Raw genomic sequence first — 23,285 nt, 5'->3', positions numbered from 1 at the left:
TAATAATACAACCGGCTACTTGACGCGATGAGCTAACAGTGGTCCAGATACGAGGTTCCATACAAGCCCAAACAAAAAGAAACATAAATGATGATAAATCTTTAGACATCACATTATGGATAATAGAGGTAAGTGGATTAGGTAATTTTGGTATTTTTATTTTATTTATTTTGTATTATATATATAATATAAAAGTTATTATTATAAATCGTATTAATACAATAAATATAAAATATATTTTTATTTATTAAATTTGTATATAATTTTTATTAAAATTTTAAATGACACAATCTTTATATTTGTTTTAAATTTTATATTCTAAAATATAATATAATAATATAATATAAAAATAATATGATTTAAAATTTTAACAAAAATTATATAAAGATTTGATAAATAAAAAATATATGTTTTATATTTTATATCAATATAAATTATGATAAATAATTTTTATATAAAACATTATAAAAACACATGAATTATTGATATTTTATATAACATAAAAACATAAATTATTATTTTATACTTTTTTATTGCATTTAAAATTGACAGGAGGGAATAGGGCGAGTTTACTTGGAGAATTTATTTAGGGTATGGAGTGATTTGGCCCATAGCCTATATATGGAATTTGGGTTTTGGGCAGATAAAATTTTGATTGAGGCTCCTAAGATTTTAGGCTGGTGCCAACTCAATCCGAACCGAAATAGGTTGTATTCCATTGCAGGCATCGGACCCCTAAAGTCTAGACTCTCACTTTCTCTGACCAAGCCTGGTTCATCAGTTCATTGTCAATAAAATGACCAATCTGTTATATCTTACACCAACGTATTAGGCCAGGCATGTTTTGTTGTGGTTTGTTCATTAAACTCAGAATTTAAGAAAGTGGTTGGCTAGAGTTTGCCAGTTCAAAAAAAAAAGGTTCTAAACAACTTACAGTTGTCCATGTTGAGTATCGAGTGGTGGTAAGGTCATTTAGAATTTAACTGAAAATTTCTTAAAATGTTAAAATGCAGTTGATGAGGTGAAAACATATAGTATTTTAAATGCATGATCAGGATTACTTATATTTCAAAATTAATTGAATTAATTAATTGAACTAATTTGTCTTTAATTAATCAATATTGAATTAATTTTAATTAATTGTTAAAAATAATTTTTAAAAGTTTTAAATTTTGATTATTTTAATTAATCACTAAATTAATTTAACTCTTAATCGAAATATGAAAAACTCGAAAATAAAATACACAAAATAGACTATTTAATTTTACAAGTTATTGGAAATTTTAATTTTAAAATTTTAATATCTGAATATTTTATTCGATAATTTTATTTAAGTTATTTTAAATATAAAAATTTAAAACCTTTATAATATATAATTTAAAATTAATATATTTTATTATTTGATTAATGTAAAAAATAATTTGAATCAACATCAATGAAGTTGGTTGAAAGAACATCTTGTGCATGATGGAAATTGACTACTTAATGTTCGAAACGATTGCCAAGACCATAATTTATTATAGATAATTTCGTCTGTTAAGGAGTCAGCAAAAGACGGAAGATGTGAAAAGTAAGACAAAACTTATATCCTATTCATTACTCAACATCCATTGTCTAAGGTCAATCGTGTTGTCTAAATTTCCAAGAAGCAAATAAGGTCAAGGATATGCCTGACTTTTTGTCTTAGCCCAACTCAAAGTCTCAAACTATTTGGTTCTGCCACTGCCCTGGGCATGCTCCTCATTAGTAAGGTTTAGTTGTTTTTATCTTTTGCTATTTATCTTTAATTTTTATTTAATTATTTATTTATTTTTACAAAAAATAAAAACATCTATCAAACCTGTCCTAAGCAACCTAAACTCTCTAAAGCTTCGGTCACGATTGTGTTTAGCTATCAAACCGTTGCTTTTGCCAACGAATGCAACCCCAATCGCATTTTGAGAGGTGTTGTTGTGGTTGATAATTAATGGTATAACTGTAAAGTTACTAAATATTTATTAAATAATTTATAAATTATAAAATTATATGTATTTGTAGGATATTCATATTTATATTATGTGTATAAATATTTATATAATTTATTAAATAATTCTATACATTTTATTCTCTCACATTAACTTTTTACAATAATATCAAATACTCAAAAATCTTAAACAATAATTTCCCCTAAAAATTTTTAAATATACTTTTCTAATTTAATTTTTTTTCCAACCATACCAATAATTCTAAATTGGCCTAAGTGAGCAAAAGTCATCCGTGATCAGTGTCGAGAGCCGTTCAATCTCTGCCACTCAGTTTGACTTCTGTAAAATATACTCTATACTGTTGGCGCATAAACGGCCTGCCACGAGAACAAAAAACTGATCCGTTTCATGCCACGAGAATACGGTTCATTTTAATTTAATCTATACATTTCCCAATCATAGCTCGCCACATCACCAAATTAACATCATAAAACGTACCACGAGGACACCTGTGACTGCGAGGGTGGAATCATCTTTTCAACCGTGGACTGGAACAGTGGAGTCAACCTGGGTACGGAAGAAACTGGACAAGAGCGAACCGCAGAGACAGACGCACGAAAAAGTTACCGTCGAAAGCTTTTTCCAGTGGGACCCCCAGTCACAGGAATTCTTGCTTCCGTACAGCACGCCCTTTATCTTCGTCACCTTGGTCTTTTGTCTTTAATTTGTTAAAAGGAAAAACCCCACTCTGACCCAGCCCTACCCTTGACATTTCCAGGAAATTTCTATCCCCTTAACTCCCTCACTACGAAGAAGAAGAAAAAAGGAAGGAAATTTTGAATTCGGTAATAATTCATTTCCAACCTGTTTGTTTGTTTGTTTGTTTGTTTTCTCCACTGAGATTTCTTTCTTTGTATGTTTCCTCCTTCCTTCTCTCCATTTTTTTACTGGTTTTATGTTTTATTCATCAATTTTTTAGAGGAATGTTTTGAATTTAAAATTTCCCGAGAATTCAGGGCTACTTATTTTCGAAAACATGATTAAATATTTTGATCTTTGACTTGAAGAAACTGAAACAGAAGTCGCTTGCTTGCTTGTGTGTTCTTTATTTATTTATATAGATATAGTTTCTAAATTTTGGTTTTAATAATCAATTATATCTCATTCAAGAGTTCTTCCAATTTCATGCGTAGATATCAGTGTTAACTACGGTATTGCTTTTTCCAGATATTTTTGGTGTTTGGCCAATTAGAGTCAGTGACTTATCCGCGGCTTTTTGAGCCCGGTATCACTTTGTTTTTTTTTTCCACAAAGTTCTTTTCTTTTCTTCTCTTCTTTTTCCAGTAATTATTAATCGACGTTTTGTTGATTATTGTACATGTCAAGGGAGAGTAATTTAATAAATTCTTGTTTCAGGATTGTAACTGATTGGATGTAACTAATTTGATGTCTGGTTTCCTGCTGTCTTTAATGTCTGTGGTTTTGATGTCTTTAACGTTTGTGCAATAGTATATACTTTTACCTTTGTGCTCGTTTCTAGTTGCGTCCGGCCTGCAATTGAGATCAGAATGTTCTAACTTGGTGTTTCATATATTTTCTTCCCCTTTTAGGGTTTGGCACTAAGATTTTTTCTGTACATGAAGAAATTCCTTAAATATCTTTGTGTTTCAGAGCTGATTCTTCTTCTTTTAGAGGTGGGATCATAAGGAAAGCTACAGTTATGAATTATCCACCAGAGAAGTTTGTGAGGTTAGTACATCCTTAAATATCGTCCATTGATTGTGTTACTTGAAATTATGGTTGTGTCTTTCTATTGGATTCTGTGCTTCATTTTAGGTCTTAGATGTGCTTTTTTTTTTCAGAAAGCCACTAAGATAATACTAGATATGCGATTTTGAAAGCAAAATCATCAGCTCTGTCTGTCATTGTCCACCTTTGCATTACCCAATGATGCTATCACAACTGATACTTATCGCCTGTAGTCAATGTCTTTGATGCTGCTGTCAACTGCCTATGTTGTCATACATAACAAATAAAATTGTCACCACCACTTCTTTTTTGAGTGAGCTTACCCTTCATCTACTGCTCCCATAACTATTAATGCCTCATTTCTCACACAACAGCAATTATATATTGTACCTGAAAATGTTACATATTGTATTATTAGTAGGGGTTTGATTTTCTCTTAAAACTTAAACTTTTTTTTTTGGTACTTAAAATAGACTGATTTTCTTCAATCAAATTCTATCTTCCAGGTTCCAAGACTGGAATTCAGAGAAAAGCGCTGAAGGACATTATTCTGATAATAATGGGACAAATTCGGGGAAAATTAGATTCGCAATAAATTCATTTTCACAAAAGTTTCAAAGAAGGGTTGAATCTGGTTCGGAGAGGATTAAAGGGCTTAGAAAGTCATTTAAATCTTGTTCATTTAACCATGTTGTTGCTAAAGGCTTTGGTTCTAGTAAGAAAGTTCTTGATCCCCAGGGGTCGTTCCTTCAAAGGTGGAACAAAATATTTGTATTGTCATGCATAATAGCAGTCTCAATTGATCCTTTGTTCTTTTACGTCCCAGTGATTAATGATGATAAGAAGTGCCTTGCTTTGGATGAAAAGATGGAGGCCACAGCCAGTGTGCTGCGTTCGTTCACAGATATCTTTTATATAATCCATATTATTTTTCAGTTTCGTACTGGGTTCATTGCACCTTCTTCTCGCGTATTTGGAAGAGGTGTTTTAGTTGAAGATTCGTGGGCAATAGCAAAGAGGTATCTGCAATCATACTTTTTAATCGACGTTCTAGCAGTTCTTCCCCTCCCTCAGGTAAAAAAACCTTATAGGCCTCTGACAATGTTCTTTCTCTTGTATTTACCTGGTTGATGTGTGACAGGTAATACTCTATTAATAGACTTTAAAAGTTAAAATGAAATGAATGTTTGAATCTTGGGTGAGCAGGAACTTCATTCCCATTGTGCACTTTCCATTGGCAATAGTATTGAGAAATTCTGTTGCAACTTGAGAGTTGTTGAACCATTCTATAATTTGCTGTACCAAGAGTGAGTTATCAGGTTGTTCAAAGGATAACTTTAATTGCTCTAACTATGCTTTGCATCTTTAATGGAAATCCAATGTTTTATTAGAGTCCATTGTTGTAGGAACTCCCTTGTTTCCATGTACTTATGCCTGTAGTCCTGACTCCTGTATTATTATGTGCAATATTTTGTTAAAGTCATAAATTCATGATCGTTTAATTTGATACTATTAGCTTGGTCTTTTAACTTTCTGTTCTTTTTCCAGGTGGTGATTTTAATTATCATACCACAAATGAGAGGTTCAAAGTCTTTGAATACAAAGAACTTGTTGAAATTTGTTGTTCTCTTCCAATATCTGCCAAGGGTTTTTCGAATATATCCACTATATAAGGAAGTTACAAGGACTTCGGGCATACTAACTGAAACTGCATGGGCTGGAGCTGCGTTCAATCTCTTTCTTTACATGCTAGCAAGCCATGTAAGTTTGCTAGATTGGTAGTAGGGTAATTTTAACAATAAGCATGTATCTTTTGTTATATTTGCTTTTGTGGATGTGCCTTTTGTGTTTGGTTTTGGCCCTTGAGTGGTTTATTGCTTGTAGGACTTGAGACATTTCAAAATTGAAACACCATAACGAGAGGCAAAAGCTAAAAAAATCTAACCATATGGATTCAAGCATGTGGATGAAAGATGTTTTAATGTCTTCTGAAGTCAATACATCCTAATTTTATGCTTATATTTCCAGTAAGCAAACAGGTGAAACATATCGTTTAAGATAGAGATTGAAGCTGGAGTATGGTAATTTGAATAGCCATAACCAGTTTTGGATTAAGGTTTGATTGAAATTGGTGGAAGAGTTCGGCATAAATTGTGAAATATGAAATGTTACTCAATATAACGCCAGAGCAAGTACATGTTTAATGAATAGGCATGAATAGTTACTCTAATCACCGTTAGCAGGTTGTGGATTGTTTTCAATTTTCATCTCTTTAATGTTCAGCTCTTGTCCCTTTGATCTTCACAATAAAATCAGTGTCTAAATTTCGTCAAAAAGTTGAACCTGTTGTTAATACTGGTGTATTGAAATTAGCAATCCCTGCGGAATATATATATATATATATAAATATATTATTCTTTTGTTTCTTCCTGTCTAATGTATTTATATATAAAGCTGATTACTTCTATTTTACAAAACCTGACTTGTAAATCAAGGCCTTAAGTATGCTGATTTGTACTTTTGAACTAACAATGGGTAAAATGTTGTCTGGGTGTTGTTATCTTAGTTGCATGGGTTAAAACTTTTTAATGGTATGAAATCTAGTTAACTGCATATGTATAAGCCTGGAGTTGTTACATTTCCTCTTTATAATATATCTCTTATTATGACTTGAAGCCTAATTCATTCTTCTGCCACGTTTTCTAATGGTAATATATTATTCTTTTGTTTCTTCCTGTCTAATATATTTATATATAAAGCTGATTACTTCTATTTTACAAAACCTGACATGTAAATCAAGGCCTTAAGAATAATATGTTATTCTTTTGTTTCTTCTTTATAATATATCTCTTATTATGACTTGAAGCCTAATTCATTCTTCTGCCACGTTTTCTAATGGTAATATATTATTCTTTTGTTTCTTCCTGTCTAATATATTTATATATAAAGCTGATTACTTCTATTTTACAAAACCTGACATGTAAATCAAGGCCTTAAGAATAATATGTTATTCTTTTGTTTCTTCCTGTCTAATATGTTTATATATAAAGCTGATTACTTCTATTTTACAAAACCTGACTTATAAATCTAGGCCTTAAGCATGCTGATTTGTACTTTTGAACTAACAATGGGTAAAATGTTGTCTGGGTGTTGTTATCTTAGTTGCATGGGTTAAAACTTTTTAATGGTATGAAATCTAGTTAACTGCATATGTATAAGCCTGGAGCTGTTATATTTCCTCTTTATAATATATCTCTTATTATGACTTGAAGCCTAATTCATTCTTCTGCCACGTTTTCTAATGGTAAATTGACTAGCTTTTCTTGTAGGTTTTTGGAGCTTCTTGGTACTTATTTTCCATTGAAAGGGAATACACATGCTGGAAAGATGCCTGTAGGAAGAACACTGGATGCACCTCCCCTTCTTTTTATTGTGATGGTGGTTCTTCTTTTAGTACGTTGCTAAATCAATCATGCCCTATACAAACACCCAACACAACACTTTTCAATTTTGGAATATTCCTTTATGCCCTCCAATCTGGTGTTGTGGAGTCGAAAGATTTTCCAGAGAAATTTTTTTACTGTTTTTGGTGGGGCCTGCAAAACCTAAGGTGTGCTCAATTAAGATGCTTTTCATTTATTTTCCTTTTTCCAATCAAGTGTTCAGTAGTCATTGCTTGTTTCCATTTACTAGATGGGCTGTATTTCAGCTATTTTGGCTAAAATTTTGACAACTGGTTACTTGCATTCCATCTCTAGTATGCTTGTTGGCATACCACTTTGTGAGTTCTTTATAACTAATTGAAGTATTTGACAAATTTCCATTATAATAATATTATATAGAAACGTTATTTGTTTTGTCTTTTTTATCATATTCATATTGGATCGAGAAAATTTACGAATCTAATTAAATAAAACTTTTACCAGCAAATATTTACTCTTTCAACATTATTCTTCCGGTAACTATTTCAGTTGTTTGGTTAACTAATAACCTCTCAGAATGATAAAAAGAATAAATGAAGTGATCTCTCATTTTATCATATTGTCTTTGCTGGAGGGGCTGGGTTGCAAAAATATGCATGCAGTCTACATAGAACATATAATGTGATAAACCCCCCTTATTAGATATATGTGATGATCATTGGGAAAAGTTGGGGTGTAAGCATCTCTCCTTTTTAATAAATATATTCATCATTTTTTTTTCTTCTCTTTCTCTTGAGGTAGGTGGGAAACGATGTTAGGATTAGTGACGAGGGTTGATGTGGTGATGAAATTGAGATTGATCAATGACAGAGCAGCATGCTTCATTAATTCTTGTGGTGCTTTAAAAAATTGTGGTTAAATGGGTCGTAAGAGGTCACTGCTGAGTGGTCTTAATTATGGTTTTATTATTTAGGCTTGTTGAGTCTACATCCATCTTCAGTCCAACTGGGATTATTCAAATTTTGTTGTATATTCATTGTCTTCCCTTTTCCTTGTTTAAAACAGGTTCTTGTTTTTTCTCTCTCTTCCTTGTTATTAGTACATTGCCATTAAGTTCTGACAGTAGTGTTTGATATCTGTTTGCTTCTCCTTTTTGCAGTTCTCTGGGTCAGAACCTTAAAACTAGTACCTATGTCTTGGAAATCTGCTTTGCAGTTTTCATTTCAATCTCGGGCTTGGTTCTTTTTTCATTACTCATTGGAAATATGCAGGTTGGTACCAGGCATCTGTATTCTTTGAATTTATATGTCCAGCTGTTTGTTTTGTAGCAGTGCAACTGTTTTCTAATTTCTAGTAGGACAACATTTTTTGGTATCATTAATTCTTTGTACTCTGAAAGCTTTTCTAAAAAATTAGTTTCTATCATTATGATTTTTTAAAATCTTCTGCATAAGATGCACTCCTAAGAAGCACAAGTAATCTGTTTACAATGGTTGAAGCTTTTTGGTTGACTTCTGGTTTTATAATGTCCAAGTATTTTGCTTCTTTCTGTCGCTCACTGTCCTAAGTACAATGTGCATTGGGGGCAACAAATAGGAAACACCTGGCTTAGGCTGTTACCCGTGCAACTTCAGGATTCCTAGTTATGTCTTACATAAGGACCATAAATTATAGGTTATGACGAGTCAAATTTGTTGTGAAACAGACATATTTGCAGTCCACGACTACCAGATTGGAGGAGATGAGAGTGAAAAGACGTGATGCAGAACAATGGATGTCCCACCGCTTATTACCAGAGAATCTGAGGGAGCGGATCAGACGATACGAGCAGTATAAGTGGCAAGAAACTAGAGGAGTTGATGAAGAGAATTTACTTTGTAATCTACCCAAGGACCTTAGAAGGGATATAAAGCGCCATCTTTGCTTGGCTCTGCTCATGAGAGTGAGTGCCTCGACCTTCTGATCATTGTTTTAATTGGATTGCATCCTTTTCGGGATTAAGATTGGTACATGTTATTATTTAACTTGCATTTTCGCCGCCAATCACTAATCTTAAAGGTTATCTCACTCATTTCCTTTGATGTTTAAGGTGCCAATGTTTGAAAAAATGGATGAACAATTATTGGATGCAATGTGTGACCGACTCAAGCCGGTTCTCTACACAGAGGAGAGCTACATTGTTCGGGAGGGAGACCCGGTTGATGAGATGCTCTTCATCATGCGCGGCAAACTGTTGACTATGACAACAAATGGTGGAAGAACTGGCTTCTTTAATTCTGAATATCTAGGGGCAGGAGACTTCTGTGGAGAGGAACTTCTCACATGGGCACTAGATCCCCATTCTTCGTCAAACCTCCCTATATCTACTAGAACTGTCCGAGCCCTTACTGAAGTTGAAGCTTTTGCTCTGATGTCTGATGACTTGAAGTTTGTTGCCTCTCAGTTCCGCCGGCTTCATAGTAAGCAGCTGCGCCACACTTTTAGGTTCTATTCACAGCAGTGGAGGACTTGGGCAGCTTGTTTCATACAAGCTGCTTGGCGCCGCTACAGCAAAAAGAAACTGGAAGAATCGCTTAGAGAAGAGGAGACTAGATTGCAAGATGCTTTAGCCAATGCTGGTGGGAGTTCACCAAGTTTGGGTGCCGCTATTTATGCCTCACGGTTTGCTGCCAATGCACTTCGTGCTTTGCGCCGAAACCGTAGTCGTAAAGCAAGAGTGCCAGAGAGGGTACCACCTATTTTGCTTCAGAAGCCAGCAGAGCCAGATTTTACAGCTGAAGAACAATAAGCACAGGTACTTTTTTTTTTTCTCTTTTATATTTTATTTTGGATAACTTTATGCCTTGTTGGCATTATGTAAAAGATTGTCTTTGGAACAGATTAGGAAATCTCGTCCCTCCACAAAACACGAAAAGTATGTTGGTAGAAAGCTGCCATTTGTTGAGTTTTGAGGTATGTATGCCATGTATATGTAAATCTTCAATTTTTCTTCGTTTTGTTGTTCTGTTTTCATCCACTACCAATTTGTTTTAGTGCAGTTTTTATGTAGTATATATATTTGAAACAGTAAGTGTAACAAATTCAAAAGTTCTGCAAAAGGATACTGCATGGTAAAATGGAGAACAAAGTCTTGCAGAGTAATATAAGGTTGAAATAACTGCTTCGATTTCACTTTTATTACTTTTTTTGTTCTTTTGGTTTTAAATTTCTACCGTAGTATATACCATAGTCCAGAGAAATAGCTAACGCATTCGTCGTGACGAAGTATGGATCGCATCTCTAAAAGACCCTCCATTATTTGATTGTGATGTTGGAGGCATCTTTTCCTCCATTATTTACTGTCTATTTCCCAAATAGGAGTACGTCAGCTTTTATGAAAGTTAAAAAATAACGATTGGAATTGCTACATATATGCTTAGGAGACAGAGTCATACAGGTTACTCGTGCTGGATTGCAGGGTCACGAAGCAGCCTGACCTCCCCCTTAATTACCTGCAATGCGAAAAAAGCCATGTGCATCTGTCAGTAAAACTAAAAAATTTTTATTTCTACCAGGAGAATTCGTAAGACTACCACAATACTAATAATATGCATCTTGTTTGATTTCATTTTGCCATCCGTAACTACAGAACAAGTCATCTGCATTTGTAGAGACATGTTCTCATATTACAAATTATCTTTACTTCTGTTCTGATATATTGCTAATTCCAAGAGATTGAAATATTAAGTTCTCAAATCAGGGGAGGCTAAATGAAAAAGACAATATATGAAGTGTCATTAAAAGACACCCGCTCTAAACCAGTGGAAATAGGATGGTTCGAGGTCCACAGTAGTTAGAGAAAGAAACTATAGTAAAAAAGATGCGACCTGCAGCTTCGGTTCACAGAGAAAGCAATCATTCCAAGATCTTATTTCTTCAAAAATTGAAACAATGCCCCATCACCCTTAGGTCCCCGCTTTATTGCGGTTTAAAAGTATGTACTGTATCTCATAGCAAAAGTAAGTAGTAAGTACTAGCAGCGGATCGAAATTGATTTTTTTTTAAATGATATAATATTATGAATTTTTAAAATTTGATCTAAATTCAAATTAAAATTTTAAAATTAATTTGATTTGAATTGAATTTAATGGATTTGGTTTGATTTATTAATTTATTAATTTTAATTTTTTTATAAATTATTTTTAAAATATTTTAAAAATATTTAAATAGATTTATATATAAAATAATTATGTTTATTTTATAAAAATTTTTAAAAATATATAATTTAATAAAAACATATAATTTGGTTTGATTTAATTTTTTTTAATTTTTAATATTTTGATATAAAATTTGATCTGAATATTTATTTAATATTTAAATTTAATCCGAATATAATAATAAAAAAATCAATCTAAATCAAATAAAAATTATAATTTCAAATTAATTTTTCATTTTCTTAATTTTTTTTTCTTATCCTGCTAAGGAACCCTGCTGAAATGAATGAAAACTGATCTTGAAGACAGGAGCTCTCACCTCAAAGTTGCAAAATCGAAGTCCTCTCTTACGATGGTAAGCTCAGTCTAGTTTCTCTATAGGCTTTATGGGATTCACAAAATCAAGGGGTGGCCCCTCTGTGGACCATATCAGAAAACCATTCACACCACTACATTCGAAAAGAAAAGAAAAGGCCAAAGGTCAAAAAAAAAAACAGACAAATCAGAAGTCAGAAATTAGATAGGCTTGATGATTCTGAATATGCTGCTGCAATTGGTAATTGACAACAGATAAAATTTCCCCTAACAATTTATCTGATTTTTGTTCATTACAATTTACTTTACTCCACTTTACTGTCACTATTAATTTTACTATCTAAACATATGATACAAGTAATTTTAATCTTATTTTTACATCAATCAATTTCATTATTTCAATAATTAATCTTACATCAATTATTTTTTTTAATTTCATCAATCTAATCTCGTTACCAATTTAAATCAATCTTAAAATTAAATATATGAAACGTAATGCATTGAATTGTTGGATTGTCAAATAATAGTTAATGCTATGATGTTTAAAAAAATAAAAATAAAATCGCATTACATCTTGTAATCTAACAAATTAGGACGATGAATAGAGAAATGGAAAAAGATTAGTTATTTTCCCTAATAATGAACAGAACGACTACATATTCTTGATGTAAGCAACTATGATAATAATTGATTTTAAAATATTTATTGTGTCATAAGAACTAAGAATTGGGATTTTCAATTTAAAAAAAAAAAAAAAACTAAAATTTTGAAATTTATAAAAAGGGAAGAGAACCATTTCTACCCGAAGTTCTTCCAAGGAGGCAACATAGGAATGAAAATGGATTAATTGAAGTAAATCATGTAAATAAGTTTTTCTTTAAATTTTTTAGTACCATTAAAGCTTTAATGCAGATATTTTATATAACAACAGAAATGTTTAGGGGAATGGTGTTCATGTAAAAGCACCATAGACAAATGAATCAAATGTTATATTATGATAACTAATCTAATTCAAGTCTCCGACCAACCACTTCATTTTCCTCCAGTTTAATTTGGATGGATCTTCTAGCTTGACCCGCAACTCAAACGAAAGCCTTGGTTGGTACTTCCAGAAATTGAAAATCTTGTTCTCTCAGTTGCTTTTGAGAGTGATCTTAAAGAGAAAAAAAAGAAGCGCTAGATTTTCTTTCTTAACTGCACCACTACCACACTAATGTTGTCTTTGCTACCACGAGCTATTGCAAGCTCAACCAACACAGCTGCTGCTTCGGCAGCCAGGCTTTCATCGACAACATTCTCAAGGGATTTCCTCTTTATTTGGCCGTTCAGACATCTCCTCACCACTCGACATGCTACTTCATTCGATATGACATCCCACAGGCCATCACTAGCTAGTATGAGGAATTCATCACCATCGGTTAGCTCTCTTACTGTTACTTCTGGCTTCCATGTAACAAATGGTTTAAGGTATTGATCGCCTGCATTCAAATTTCACTCTCCAGTTAGAAAAATGGCATCCTTAAAATATAAAACTGATAAATCCTTCAATTATATATTAAGCTGGTGATAATACAGCAGAAGCTTTCTTACATACCTATGGACCTTGAGGTGGCAAGTACTCCTTGCACACGATGTCCATTCCAGTTTATGACCCTTCCACCAGCGGCTTCAATTCTCTCCAACTCATCTGGTCTGTCAGGCTTTGCACAAAGAACGTGTCAATATATTGATTCTTGCTGCTAAACTATAACATACTTTCATCCCACTTTTCTTGAAGATTAAAAGAAAGATGGAAAAAATATTTGGCAGCCTTCTTATTGGTTGTTAACAAAATTAACAACTGAATGATATAAAGGTCCAAAATTGAAATTGTTAATTAGGGACAACATACAAATAATTAATTTTCATTTTGACCCTTTTATATGTATATATATATTTTTTTACAAAGGAGGCATAAGGGATTGTAGGGGGTAGGGTTTAAATCTCCTTGTAGGTATGGAGATTTAAATCTCAGATCTATTGAATGTCAATTTAAAAAAATGACTGCAATAACCTGAACTAAGTTTCGAGTCGCTTTCTTATTGCTTTCATCTAAAAAATTATCGATTTAACATAAATATGCTGTTTAATATAACCACTTCTATCTCTAAGATTTACTTTTTGTATTGCCTCTTATACGTACAGTCAATCCAACTTTGATATAGATCCTCTTGCTAACCACTACAAAGTTGGCGATTTTAAACCTCTTATTGCCGACTAGACATATTGTTCGAGGAATAAAAGAAAAACTTCAGTCTAGCATGGGGGTAACCCAAACATTTCCAACTAAAGGAGAAAACCAGAACAAAAACTGTTCATGGCAAATTTTTAATCAATATCAGCAAGTATAAATGGGGTAAGAAATTGAGGACATTAACCCCTTCCCTCCCCTAGTGTAAAATCCAATTTTCAGATAGGAAGCAAGGCTCTTCTAGCCACACTCTCGCTTAATCTCTTATCTCATTCCATCATTTGAGCCTTCAGTTTAGTCCCACATCTTACCTCATGCATATAGTTTTATCTCAATTGAATCGAGGCTTTCATAACTTCCAGTTAACTTGATTGCCACAATTAACTTTTAACATTTCGTGGGTACAGATCCTCATTATACCATATTTGAGTGCAGGGTAATTCTGAATTCTACCAACCAAAATCTACTTTTTGTTTAATTGAGGTTAATGATGAGGAAGGATTTGATTTATTCAGCACATAAAATAAGACCATCTGCTTGAAGAGATTCTTCATTTCTTTATCACTTTCCACCAATCACTTAAACATGATGTGCTGGGCATGAACTAAACAAAAATCCACCAAAATGTACAGTGTTTAATTCAATTTTATCAGCAGAATATCTAGTAAAAATAAAACCTTTTTGCATGATAAAACTAAAAAGCTTATGAACATATTTCTAGAAAATAAAATGAAAAAGCATATAAACATATAGTAAATGTTACCTTATGATCAAAAGACAAGGCCACAGCAACACGACCCCTTGATAGGACAGCTCTAGAATCCCCACAATTCGCCACTACTAACTTTCCGTTACCAACCACCGCCACAACCGCCGTCGACCCCACCATCTCCTCCCCCAACCTCCCTCTGTTTACCTCTTCATCCATCCTCTCAAAACATCTCTCCATCGTTCTTCCCCAATCAATCCCGCTTCCATTCTTATTACCCTCTACTATTTCCTCCATCAACACTTTGTGCAACCTTTCCTTACACTCCTCCGCCACCCTGGACCCGCCGTGTCCGTCATAAACTCCATAAAAATTAAACTTTTCCCCTCCTTTGACCATAAACCCTAACTCCACTTTCACTGCATCTTCCATCTCTCTTCTCCTACCGATAACTGATAGTAACCCATGCGACGCACACGTTAAAATTTGAACATCATCGTTGTCTCCAAGACCGGCTAAAACGATGTCGTTCTCTGACGATGATTGCTTTGACGAAGAAGAAGAGGAAGACAGTGAAAGCGATATTTCCGTTAAACCGTTGCTTGGTTTTGATCCATGAAGAAGACTGTGGTCTTTATCACCGTTGCTGCCGTTTTTTGTGATAGTTATGTTCATCATCGTCTGACACGTGCACTTCAATCTTCGAACTTCCAATCTTCTCCGGCGAGCATTCTTGGTTCTGCTGACCGTAAGTCTGTAGAGTTTACCGGGATCTGACGTCATTTTCCGGGGATTTTTTTTTATGAAGAGTGAAGCTTTACTATTTCTACTTCATTTTTTTTTCTGCGTGAAATTGAAAGGCAACGCTACTGGACAACACACGTTAAAGTTGATATAAATAAGGTGAGTGAAGAGTACTGAGCGTGGGCCGTTGATATTGTGCGATGGGATGGGCGTTAGCCACATGGGCTTTTATGTACCACCGACTGGGATTTTTCAAACAGAGAGGTGGAGGGCAATGATTTAGTTCAAAACACGTGGAGCGTGGATCTTGCGGCTAGTGATTCAGTAGGGTGATATAAGGGCCCCACCACTGATCTCTAGAAGTGATATTACCTGGCTTCTCGAGGGTTGTGGGTTATACTTTTTGGAGGGCCTCTTTTTTTTTTTGCCAACAATTTTGGAAGGCTTTCTGTTAAGTTGTTTTATCCTGACAAGGAATGTTGACATGATAGTTGTAGGACACGTGTTGGATTCAAATCGGTCGCGTGTGGGATTTGTACCTCGTAATTGGGCCAGATTTCGGCGATATTTCGCGTCCGAATCTTCAGCTAGGTCCCATGATTATCGATTTGATAAAATTAACAATGAAAAATATCAGGGAGAGATAGGTTTGATTGGATTACCGATGATAAAGCTGACAGACTTTTGCCCGTGAAATCTGATCGGTCGACAGAACAACGTATGTTGACTTGTCAGCAGACAGACTCAATCCTCAAAAGGTATTTTAGTTGGTGCACAAACTTCTGTCCACTGTCCTGCAAGACGTATGATCCACGTGGAGTTTATGGTTTAAATGAGAGAACCGGTGGATTTTTTTTTTGGCTCCTGTACTGGCCAAACAATGAGCAAATAAAGGTACTTTTCTACCAGGGCAAAATTGTAGGTTTCTTTCTTCCATGCCCTGTTGAATTGGTGTCTCAGACCAGGACAAATTGTGTTCAATGATGCATGTAAACATTCAAGGCAGAAAATAGATTTTTTCATGTTCATTTTTCTTGGGATTTCAGTTATTGATGTGAAAGCAATTCTAACAAATTGGAAATCAAGCCTAACATTTACATCATCATCAGATTGTAACGGGACAATTCCACATCATAGTAACTTAATTTCATCTCCCTCTCTCTATGAGAAGCCGAAAATTTCCCGAGGGGAATAGCAAGATGTCAACATCCTTGTACCACGAACACTTTAACATCAATAAGAAAAGCTTCACTATTGCCCCTTTGATGATGTTTGACAACTGCACAGTTACGTCAATGCAAAAGATTCACATGAACTCAAGATGAAAGGCTGTGATTAAAGAAGCAAAGCTGAAAAAGGGTGGGGGGGAAGGCCATACAAGAAACTGAAAGTAGACAGGTTGGAAACTGATTTGCTAGCTAAGAGGTTGGTTCAATGTTTCCTCATTACTACCATCTGTGTGAAACTTTTCTGCGCAAAAGTCATGTCAAGAAAAAGGAGCACAAGTATGCTAACGGGAATTATGAGTACTTTACAACCTAAAGCTTGAATTAAAAAAAACAAATCTACAAGTTCAGAATAACATGCTTCTACATCAAACAACATCAAAGCAAACTATGACACATCACTGTAATTTAAACGTCTATATATAGAAAGAAATTATAATTTACAAGCATTTTAGATATAAAGTAAGCAGAGAGAATGTACAATTGTATATAAAAAGCAGGGAATAAGAGGTATACAGGTAACAATTAGTGGAACAAGTGATAAATGCATCATCTTCAATGCCCAAAAAGAATGAGAATAAGGGATAAAGTTGCCAAACAAGGATCAAATTTGTTTGGACAATCAGAATTTAATCTGCGACACGGCGACAGCTACTGGACAGTTGTGGCATCTGACAAATTAAAGATCACCGTCCAATGCAACTTAGTGAACGCTCTTAATTGCTTTTTACCAAGAATGCATTTGTCACATAGATCACTTGATCTGATGAAAGCGACTTGAATTGTATGCAGTCACCAGTAATCCTTGCAAGAGCAGGTTCCATTTTTGATATGATGAAACCGATTTGAATCCCTTAAAACTATTTCTCTCCTTGTAGCCAATGAAATGTACTTGATTGCAGTATGACAGTCTCCACAAACACGGAGATTCTTAAAAACGCGAATTGTTTTTGATCTTGATGTGCTTATAAGTCCGAATGCAACTGCAATTTTCTCACTGTGTTGGAAAATATATTGCTCCTTTTGTTCCTCCTCAAGTTCATGAAGCACAAAATCTGTATCAGGGACATAGCCCAATCCCTTTATCTTTAAAGCCATTTCATCCAATTTCTCATAAATCTCCTGCACTTGTGGGTGTGACGTATCAGCCACATGGAACATGTGCATCTTATTGTCCACCTCTAGCCAACTACAACCAGCTTCTTTGATCAGATTTCTCTCCTTCATATTTTTCCTAATCTGTGCCACATCTTCCCATTGACCTGCAGAGGCAAACAAATTTGATAGTAATATATAGGCTGCAACATCATGAGGATCCTGCTGAAGTATCATCTTGGCAGCATATACCCCGAGCTCTTTGTCACGGTGGACTCGGCAAGCTCCAAGAAAAGTGCGCCATACCAAGGCATCTGGTGTGCAGGGCATCGTGTTTATGAACTCAATAGCTTCCCTGAGTGATCCTGATCGCCCCAATAAATCAACCATGCATGCATAGTGTTCCATTCTTGGGGCAATCCCGTGTTCCTTGTGCATTGACTTGAAAATTTCCCATCCCTTTGAAATCAAACCTGCATGGCCACAGGCTGATAAAACAGCAATATATGTGATCTCGTTTGGCTTAATCCCTGTCACCAGCATTTCATGGAATATTTCCAAAGCTCTAGTAGCAAATCCATGTTTTGCAAAACCTGTTATCATAGAAGTCCAAGATATAACATTTCGATCACCCATCTTCTTAAAAACTTGAAAAGCAGCTTCTATGTGTCCACACCTAGCATACATGGATATCAATGCATTAGAAATGCGTCGGTTTGACTGATACCCTGATTTAAGTAACTGAGCATGGATTTGCTCGCCCTTGCCAATTGCACCAATATTTGAAGCTCCACTCAGTAGACTAGCAAATGTGAAGGCATTAACCTCAATTCCGGTATCTGTGACTTCATGAAAAAGTTCAAAAGCTCCTTCAAAATCCAAGTTCTTAGAATAAGCATCGACCATAGTGTTGTAGGAAACTAAATTCTTCTCAAATAGAGATTCAAAAGCTTTTTGAGCATTATCCATCCTGCCTGACCTAGCATACATGTTTATAAGAGAGTTCCCCACACAATCATCTGAAACAAAACCGTGTTTTACTGCAAGGGCATAAAATTGTTCACCCATTCGTGAATCAGAAAGATTTCCACATGCCTTAAGAACACTAGAAAATGTGAAATGATTAGGCAGAACAGGACTTTCCATCATTTTGTGAAAGAGCTCAACGGCTTCCTTATCACGACCTCCACATTGCACATACCCCGTAATAATCGCAGTCCAAGACATAACATTATGATCTTCCATTCTATCAAACACCCTTCTAGAATCATCCAAAGACCCATCTATTGTAAGCTTAGCATACATGTCCACTAAACTACATCCAATGCAAACATCCAAAGCAAAACCTGACCTTATAACCAAAGAATGCAATTGCTTGCCAAGTGACAATAATTCCGATTCCAGTTCAGTACAAGCTGAAATTATACCACTTAGCGTAAACCGATCGGGCACATAGCCACCTATAACCATATCCAAGAATAAATCAATAGCATCCCTTGCGTAACCTAATTGTGTACATCTAGTTATCATCAAAGTCCAAGCAACCACATTTCTATCAGGCATTTTATCAAACACCTTAAAAGCTGACTCCAAATCACTATTTCCCTTCACAAACATATCAATTAAAGCACACCCAACATTTGTATCAAAATCAAGATATCCACTCTTCACTAAAAACCCTAAAATTATTTCCCCTATTGAAAAAAACTCGGCTTTTGAACAAGCCCGAATAACAGCCGTAAAGCAATAACCATTTGGACAAAACCCATTTTCAAGCATATCAAGAAATGTCAAAATTGCTTCAAATTCCATTTTCTTATTTGCGAAACAAGAAATCATTGCACTCCAAGAAACCAAATCTCGTTTATTTCCCATACTTTCGAATATTTTATGGGCTTTGGCCCAATCGCCGGATTTTGAGTACAAACTAATGAGCGAGTTAAAAACGACCGAGTCGAGCTCAATTTTAGACTGAGCCAAGTGGGTGTGAACGAGTTTACCGAGCTGAAACTCACGTGACCTGATGCAGGTCTTAAGGAGCAGAGAGTAGGTAATGAGGTCCGGATGGGTGTTTTGCCTGGCCATGACATCAAGGGTGGATATGGCTTTGTAAAGGTGGCCGGCATCGAGGTGTTTGACCAGACGGTCTCTGAGTGGTTCAAAGTCGATGGGGCTATTGACGGCTGGTGGCAATGATGACGGTGATGAGAGTTTTTGGCGGGAAGGGGTTGAGGGTTTTAGCGAATGTGGAACGGTTCTGGCCGTATAGGGAAGAGAAAGGTTCATCAACATCGCCATTTTCTCCAACAGGTAGTTTCCCTTGACTGGCCCTATTAAAAGCTCTAGGTTCGGGTCGTTTTGGGCCTACATCCCTAATTAGCCATATCTAATGTCGGTATATTTTGCCCGATTTTAATGTGGGCTTACCTTGTTTCTTTTGGGCCCAATGCAAAAAAAACACTGTAACTAATGGAGGTTATACAAAATTACATGCTTTTTTTTTAAAAAAATAAAAATTTGAGGGAATTGGGATATGGGATTATTCCTTTTTATGAATAGGGAAATATATACAGTTTTTAATATGAATCAGATGCTGGGGGTAATTCTATACCTTTTCATGCATAATTGGATATAATTTCTGATAAACTCACGTAAAAAAATGAAAATAATATAAAATAGAATTAAATGTTTTAAAACATTTATTAATTTAATACGTAATATACGTATTTTATGAGTTATTATATAATTATGCTTAACTTTATTTGTTTATTTAAGTACAATTTTTGAAGTTAGGAATTAAAAAGCAGCATTTTGATAAAAAGAGACATTCACTTATTGTTAAACAAAATATTTAAGTGCTAATTTCATCTTTTACCTTACATTTAATGTTATTAATGATGTATAAAAGTATATTCTTGAAAATTTTAATTCTTTATATCAACAATTATATGTTATAAGTATAAACAAAAAAACAACAATAATATGATTAGTATAAACAAAAATAAAATATTTAATTAATGGTAATTACTAATATATAAATAATATTATAAATGGTTTAAGTCTATGGCATGCATCAACTGATCAAAGTGTAATGAGCCCTTTTCTTACACTTGGGAGGAAACCTGCTAAAATAGGGGAAAAGACAAAATCAGAATTTGGACCTTGTGCTTGCATACCTGGCCTGCACTCTTGTCAAGCTGATTAATTTTAAATGGATTTCTCTCATTTTTCCCTTCAATTAGTGAAGACAGATTCTCATTGGATTTGGCTGGGCACTTAACATGGACAAAAGGGAGAAAGAAAGTCAACTCCGGATTGAAAACTGTGGAAGATTAAACCCTCAAGATACTCCTATGCTGAGATTAAAAGGATAGCAAATTGGGGCAAGGAGAGGTGTTATGGAACTGTCTTCAAAGGCAAACTTTCCAACGGTGTTTTAGTTGCTGTTAAGGTCCTCAATAATTTCGAGGGAAATGATGAAGAATTCAAATGAAGTGGGTTCGATGGGTAGAATCCGTCATGTGAATGTGACTCGCTTGGTTGGGTTTTCTGCTGATGGATATGAACGAGCTCTTGTTTATGAATACCTACCGAATGAGTCATTAGAGGAGTTCATAATTGCAGCCAAGGGCGAGAATCGTTCCCTTAGTTGGGAGAAGCTTCAGGATATTGCTGTTGCTGCAGCCAAAGGTACTGAGTAACTGAATAGCATCATGCTTGCGAGCAACGAATCCTCCATTTTGATATCAAACCTCACAATATTTTTCAAAAATATGTTATCTACAGTGTTTTATGAGAGAAATAATACAATGATTCTAACAGTAGCAAAATGGAAATATCAAGAATACTGAACTGTTAAAGATAGACTGTTTGGGGCATTCCTGCAAATAGGGCGTAGCATTCAATCGAAGCCATTCGTCAACGCATTCAGCATGGAAACAATGCTGGCATTGAGGTATACATGCCCTTGAGGGTCTCTTTGGACCGCCATTCAGACGAGCATACGGTCATCAGGTTTGGGAAGGCGCCTGCTCTCACCCAGCACCATTTTTGGATACGATTCTATAGTTGGCCAATCAAGGCCACCAACAATGGTGGCTGCGGTGGAACAACCGTTGAATTGAGCTCCGGGAGATTAAAATCTTTAAATTTTAATTGAATCTATAAAACTTTGAGTTATTGAATTCCAAGGGAAAAAATATATATATTTGCAACTAATAAAAACAATTATACAAGCATTCGAGTGCTAGTTGAGATGTTGAGCTGATCACAGAAAAAGACAGTTGCAGATGAGGAGGCAATTAGAAATTGACAATGGATTTTGTGGAAATGGGTAATATAGCCGACTTATTTTTCCTGTATTACTTTTACTTTGAGAAACGTTCATCTATCAAACTCGTGACACTTAACCCAAAGAAACAGAACCCAGCTTTGAAAACAACAACCAAAAAAAAAAAAAACCCGAAAATCACAGTCATTAAAGCACTTAAAATTTTCGTTCTTAATATAAAAATTAGAAGGAAAACAAAAAGAATTAAAAGTCGGAGCAGCGACCATTGCGTTCCCAATCACCGTAGCGAGTGGGCTCAGGGCCTCTAGGCCCGCCGACCTCCCCCGTCTCTTTGTTCACATGATCGCCATCTTCATCTTCTTCTTCTTCTTCTTTATTCTCAACCTTCATAGGTTCCCGCTTTTCCTCGTTTGCCTGTTCTTCATGGTTCAATTGAAGTCGCTGAGCAGCGGTGCACATGAACCGACTTGCCGAGTTGGAAGCGGACTGAATCATCGATTCTGATCTGAAACTACTTGAAGACAGTTTGAGGATGGAGAGCTCCGAGATTGATGAGAATAGACGGCTCAGGCTGGCTCTTGCCATTATTGCTGTCTTTTTAGGTCTCTTGATAGTGTAGAACAAAGAAAAACCTAAATTGGCTTCCGTCGAATGAAAGAAGGAATGGTTAAAAAAAAAGTGGGTGGGGAATGCTAGGACGGCGTCGTGTTGGTGTTTCATGCTGCTGCCACGTTTTGATGCTAAAATATTGCAACGTGAAAACTATAAAATGGTCTTTCAGGCCCAATTTCAATTCCATTCTAAACCCCAACCTAAAATATCTGTAAATTTAATATATATTTTTTAATTTATAATTTACACGTGATATGATACATTAAATTTTTTTTACCAAAAAAATTAATTTCGATATTATACTTATAATTAGTGTTAGAAAAAGCTTGAATAAGACAATGAACGATTTTTACAAATAGATATTTCTCATGAGAAATGATAGAAAATTTATTCCACCATGGAATTGTCTACAAAACTTATTTCTAGACTTTTTAGGTACTAATTCATAATACCTGAATTTTTTTTCTCTAAAAGTATAAAATACTCTTGCAATTCGTATGGGTCACATAAAATTTAGATAAAAACCCTTAAGTTTTAGTGACATTTTTTCTTGGGTCGAAAGTTTGTAGTGACATTGACAATACTCTATCTTGTAAAATGAAAATAACAAAGAGTATTTTGCGGCGAAATCCAGTTCTATCCTGAGAACTAGGCTTCAATCCTTACAAGAGTCAAAGTTAACCATAAGCTGAGAGCTACTTAAAGTTGCTTAGCTGAATACTTAATTTTGGACTA

At 34.8% G+C, this 23,285-nt stretch overlaps 4 protein-coding genes across 10 annotated transcripts; 1 reads left to right on the top strand and 3 right to left on the bottom strand.

The window, feature by feature from the left end:
- The first annotated feature begins 2,725 nt into the window (after positions 1-2,725).
- LOC111309243 (cyclic nucleotide-gated ion channel 1-like) lies at positions 2,726-10,307 on the top strand. Of its 7 annotated transcripts, XM_022908288.2 has the most exons (10): positions 2,726-2,809; positions 3,575-3,713; positions 4,220-4,428; positions 4,540-4,787; positions 5,262-5,474; positions 7,043-7,323; positions 8,295-8,406; positions 8,841-9,077; positions 9,225-9,929; positions 10,015-10,307. In XM_022908288.2, exons 2-9 carry the CDS (start codon positions 3,685-3,687, stop codon positions 9,921-9,923), a joined length of 2,028 nt encoding a protein of 675 aa, XP_022764023.1. In that variant the 5' UTR covers positions 2,726-2,809; positions 3,575-3,684; the 3' UTR covers positions 9,924-9,929; positions 10,015-10,307. The 7 variants fall into 7 exon arrangements, with proteins under 7 accessions (XP_022764023.1, XP_022764008.1, XP_022764000.1 ...); XM_022908273.2 differs by having other exon boundaries at positions 3,657-3,713; positions 4,220-4,787; XM_022908265.2 differs by having other exon boundaries at positions 3,636-3,713; positions 4,220-4,787.
- Positions 10,308-12,513: 2,206 nt separating this feature from the next.
- LOC111316165 (putative protein phosphatase 2C 8) lies at positions 12,514-15,475 on the bottom strand. The gene is made up of 3 exons (XM_022918182.2): positions 14,637-15,475; positions 13,238-13,343; positions 12,514-13,121 (listed from the first exon to the last, which is right to left on the bottom strand). The coding sequence occupies exons 1-3, from the start codon at positions 15,363-15,365 to the stop codon at positions 12,820-12,822; spliced, it is 1,137 nt and encodes a 378-aa protein (XP_022773917.2). The 5' UTR covers positions 15,366-15,475; the 3' UTR covers positions 12,514-12,819.
- Positions 15,476-16,930: 1,455 nt separating this feature from the next.
- LOC111309238 (pentatricopeptide repeat-containing protein At3g49170, chloroplastic-like) lies at positions 16,931-19,993 on the bottom strand. The gene has a single exon (XM_022908238.2). It carries the CDS (start codon positions 19,943-19,945, stop codon positions 17,345-17,347), a length of 2,601 nt encoding a protein of 866 aa, XP_022763973.2. The 5' UTR covers positions 19,946-19,993; the 3' UTR covers positions 16,931-17,344.
- A 1,955-nt stretch (positions 19,994-21,948) lies between these two features.
- On the bottom strand, positions 21,949-22,600 carry LOC149516753 (uncharacterized). The gene has a single exon (XM_089765692.1). The coding sequence runs from the start codon at positions 22,521-22,523 to the stop codon at positions 22,182-22,184; it is 342 nt and encodes a 113-aa protein (XP_089621818.1). The 5' UTR covers positions 22,524-22,600; the 3' UTR covers positions 21,949-22,181.
- Positions 22,601-23,285: the final 685 nt, after the last annotated feature.

Source organism: Durio zibethinus, chromosome 9, assembly GCF_047325235.1.
Source record: "Durio zibethinus cultivar Kanyao isolate XHJ-2024 chromosome 9, ASM4732523v1, whole genome shotgun sequence".
NCBI classification, from domain to species: Eukaryota; Viridiplantae; Streptophyta; class Magnoliopsida; order Malvales; family Malvaceae; genus Durio; species Durio zibethinus.
The sequence above is the reverse complement of the archived record's forward strand: the minus strand, read 5'-3'. Positions and strand labels throughout refer to the sequence as shown.

Bases quoted from the DNA above. Each gene is read 5' to 3' on its own strand.
- LOC111309238 (XM_022908238.2), bottom strand. From the start codon at position 19,945: ATGGCGATGTTGATGAACCTTTCTCTTCCCTATACGGCCAGAACCGTT.
- LOC149516753 (XM_089765692.1), bottom strand. From the start codon at position 22,523: ATGGCAAGAGCCAGCCTGAGCCGTCTATTCTCATCAATCTCGGAGCTC.
- LOC111316165 (XM_022918182.2), bottom strand. From the start codon at position 15,365: ATGACGTCAGATCCCGGTAAACTCTACAGACTTACGGTCAGCAGAACC. The intron at 13,344-14,636 runs GTAACATTTACT...CTTTGTGCAAAG, and splicing joins CCTTGTCTTTTGATCATAAG to CCTGACAGACCAGATGAGTT. The intron at 13,122-13,237 runs GTATGTAAGAAA...ATTTGAATGCAG, and splicing joins TGCCACCTCAAGGTCCATAG to GCGATCAATACCTTAAACCA.
- LOC111309243 (XM_022908273.2), top strand. From the start codon at position 3,685: ATGAATTATCCACCAGAGAAGTTTGTGAG. The intron at 3,714-4,219 runs GTTAGTACATCC...TCTATCTTCCAG, and splicing joins CCACCAGAGAAGTTTGTGAG to GTTCCAAGACTGGAATTCAG. The intron at 8,407-8,840 runs GTTGGTACCAGG...GTTGTGAAACAG, and splicing joins TACTCATTGGAAATATGCAG to ACATATTTGCAGTCCACGAC.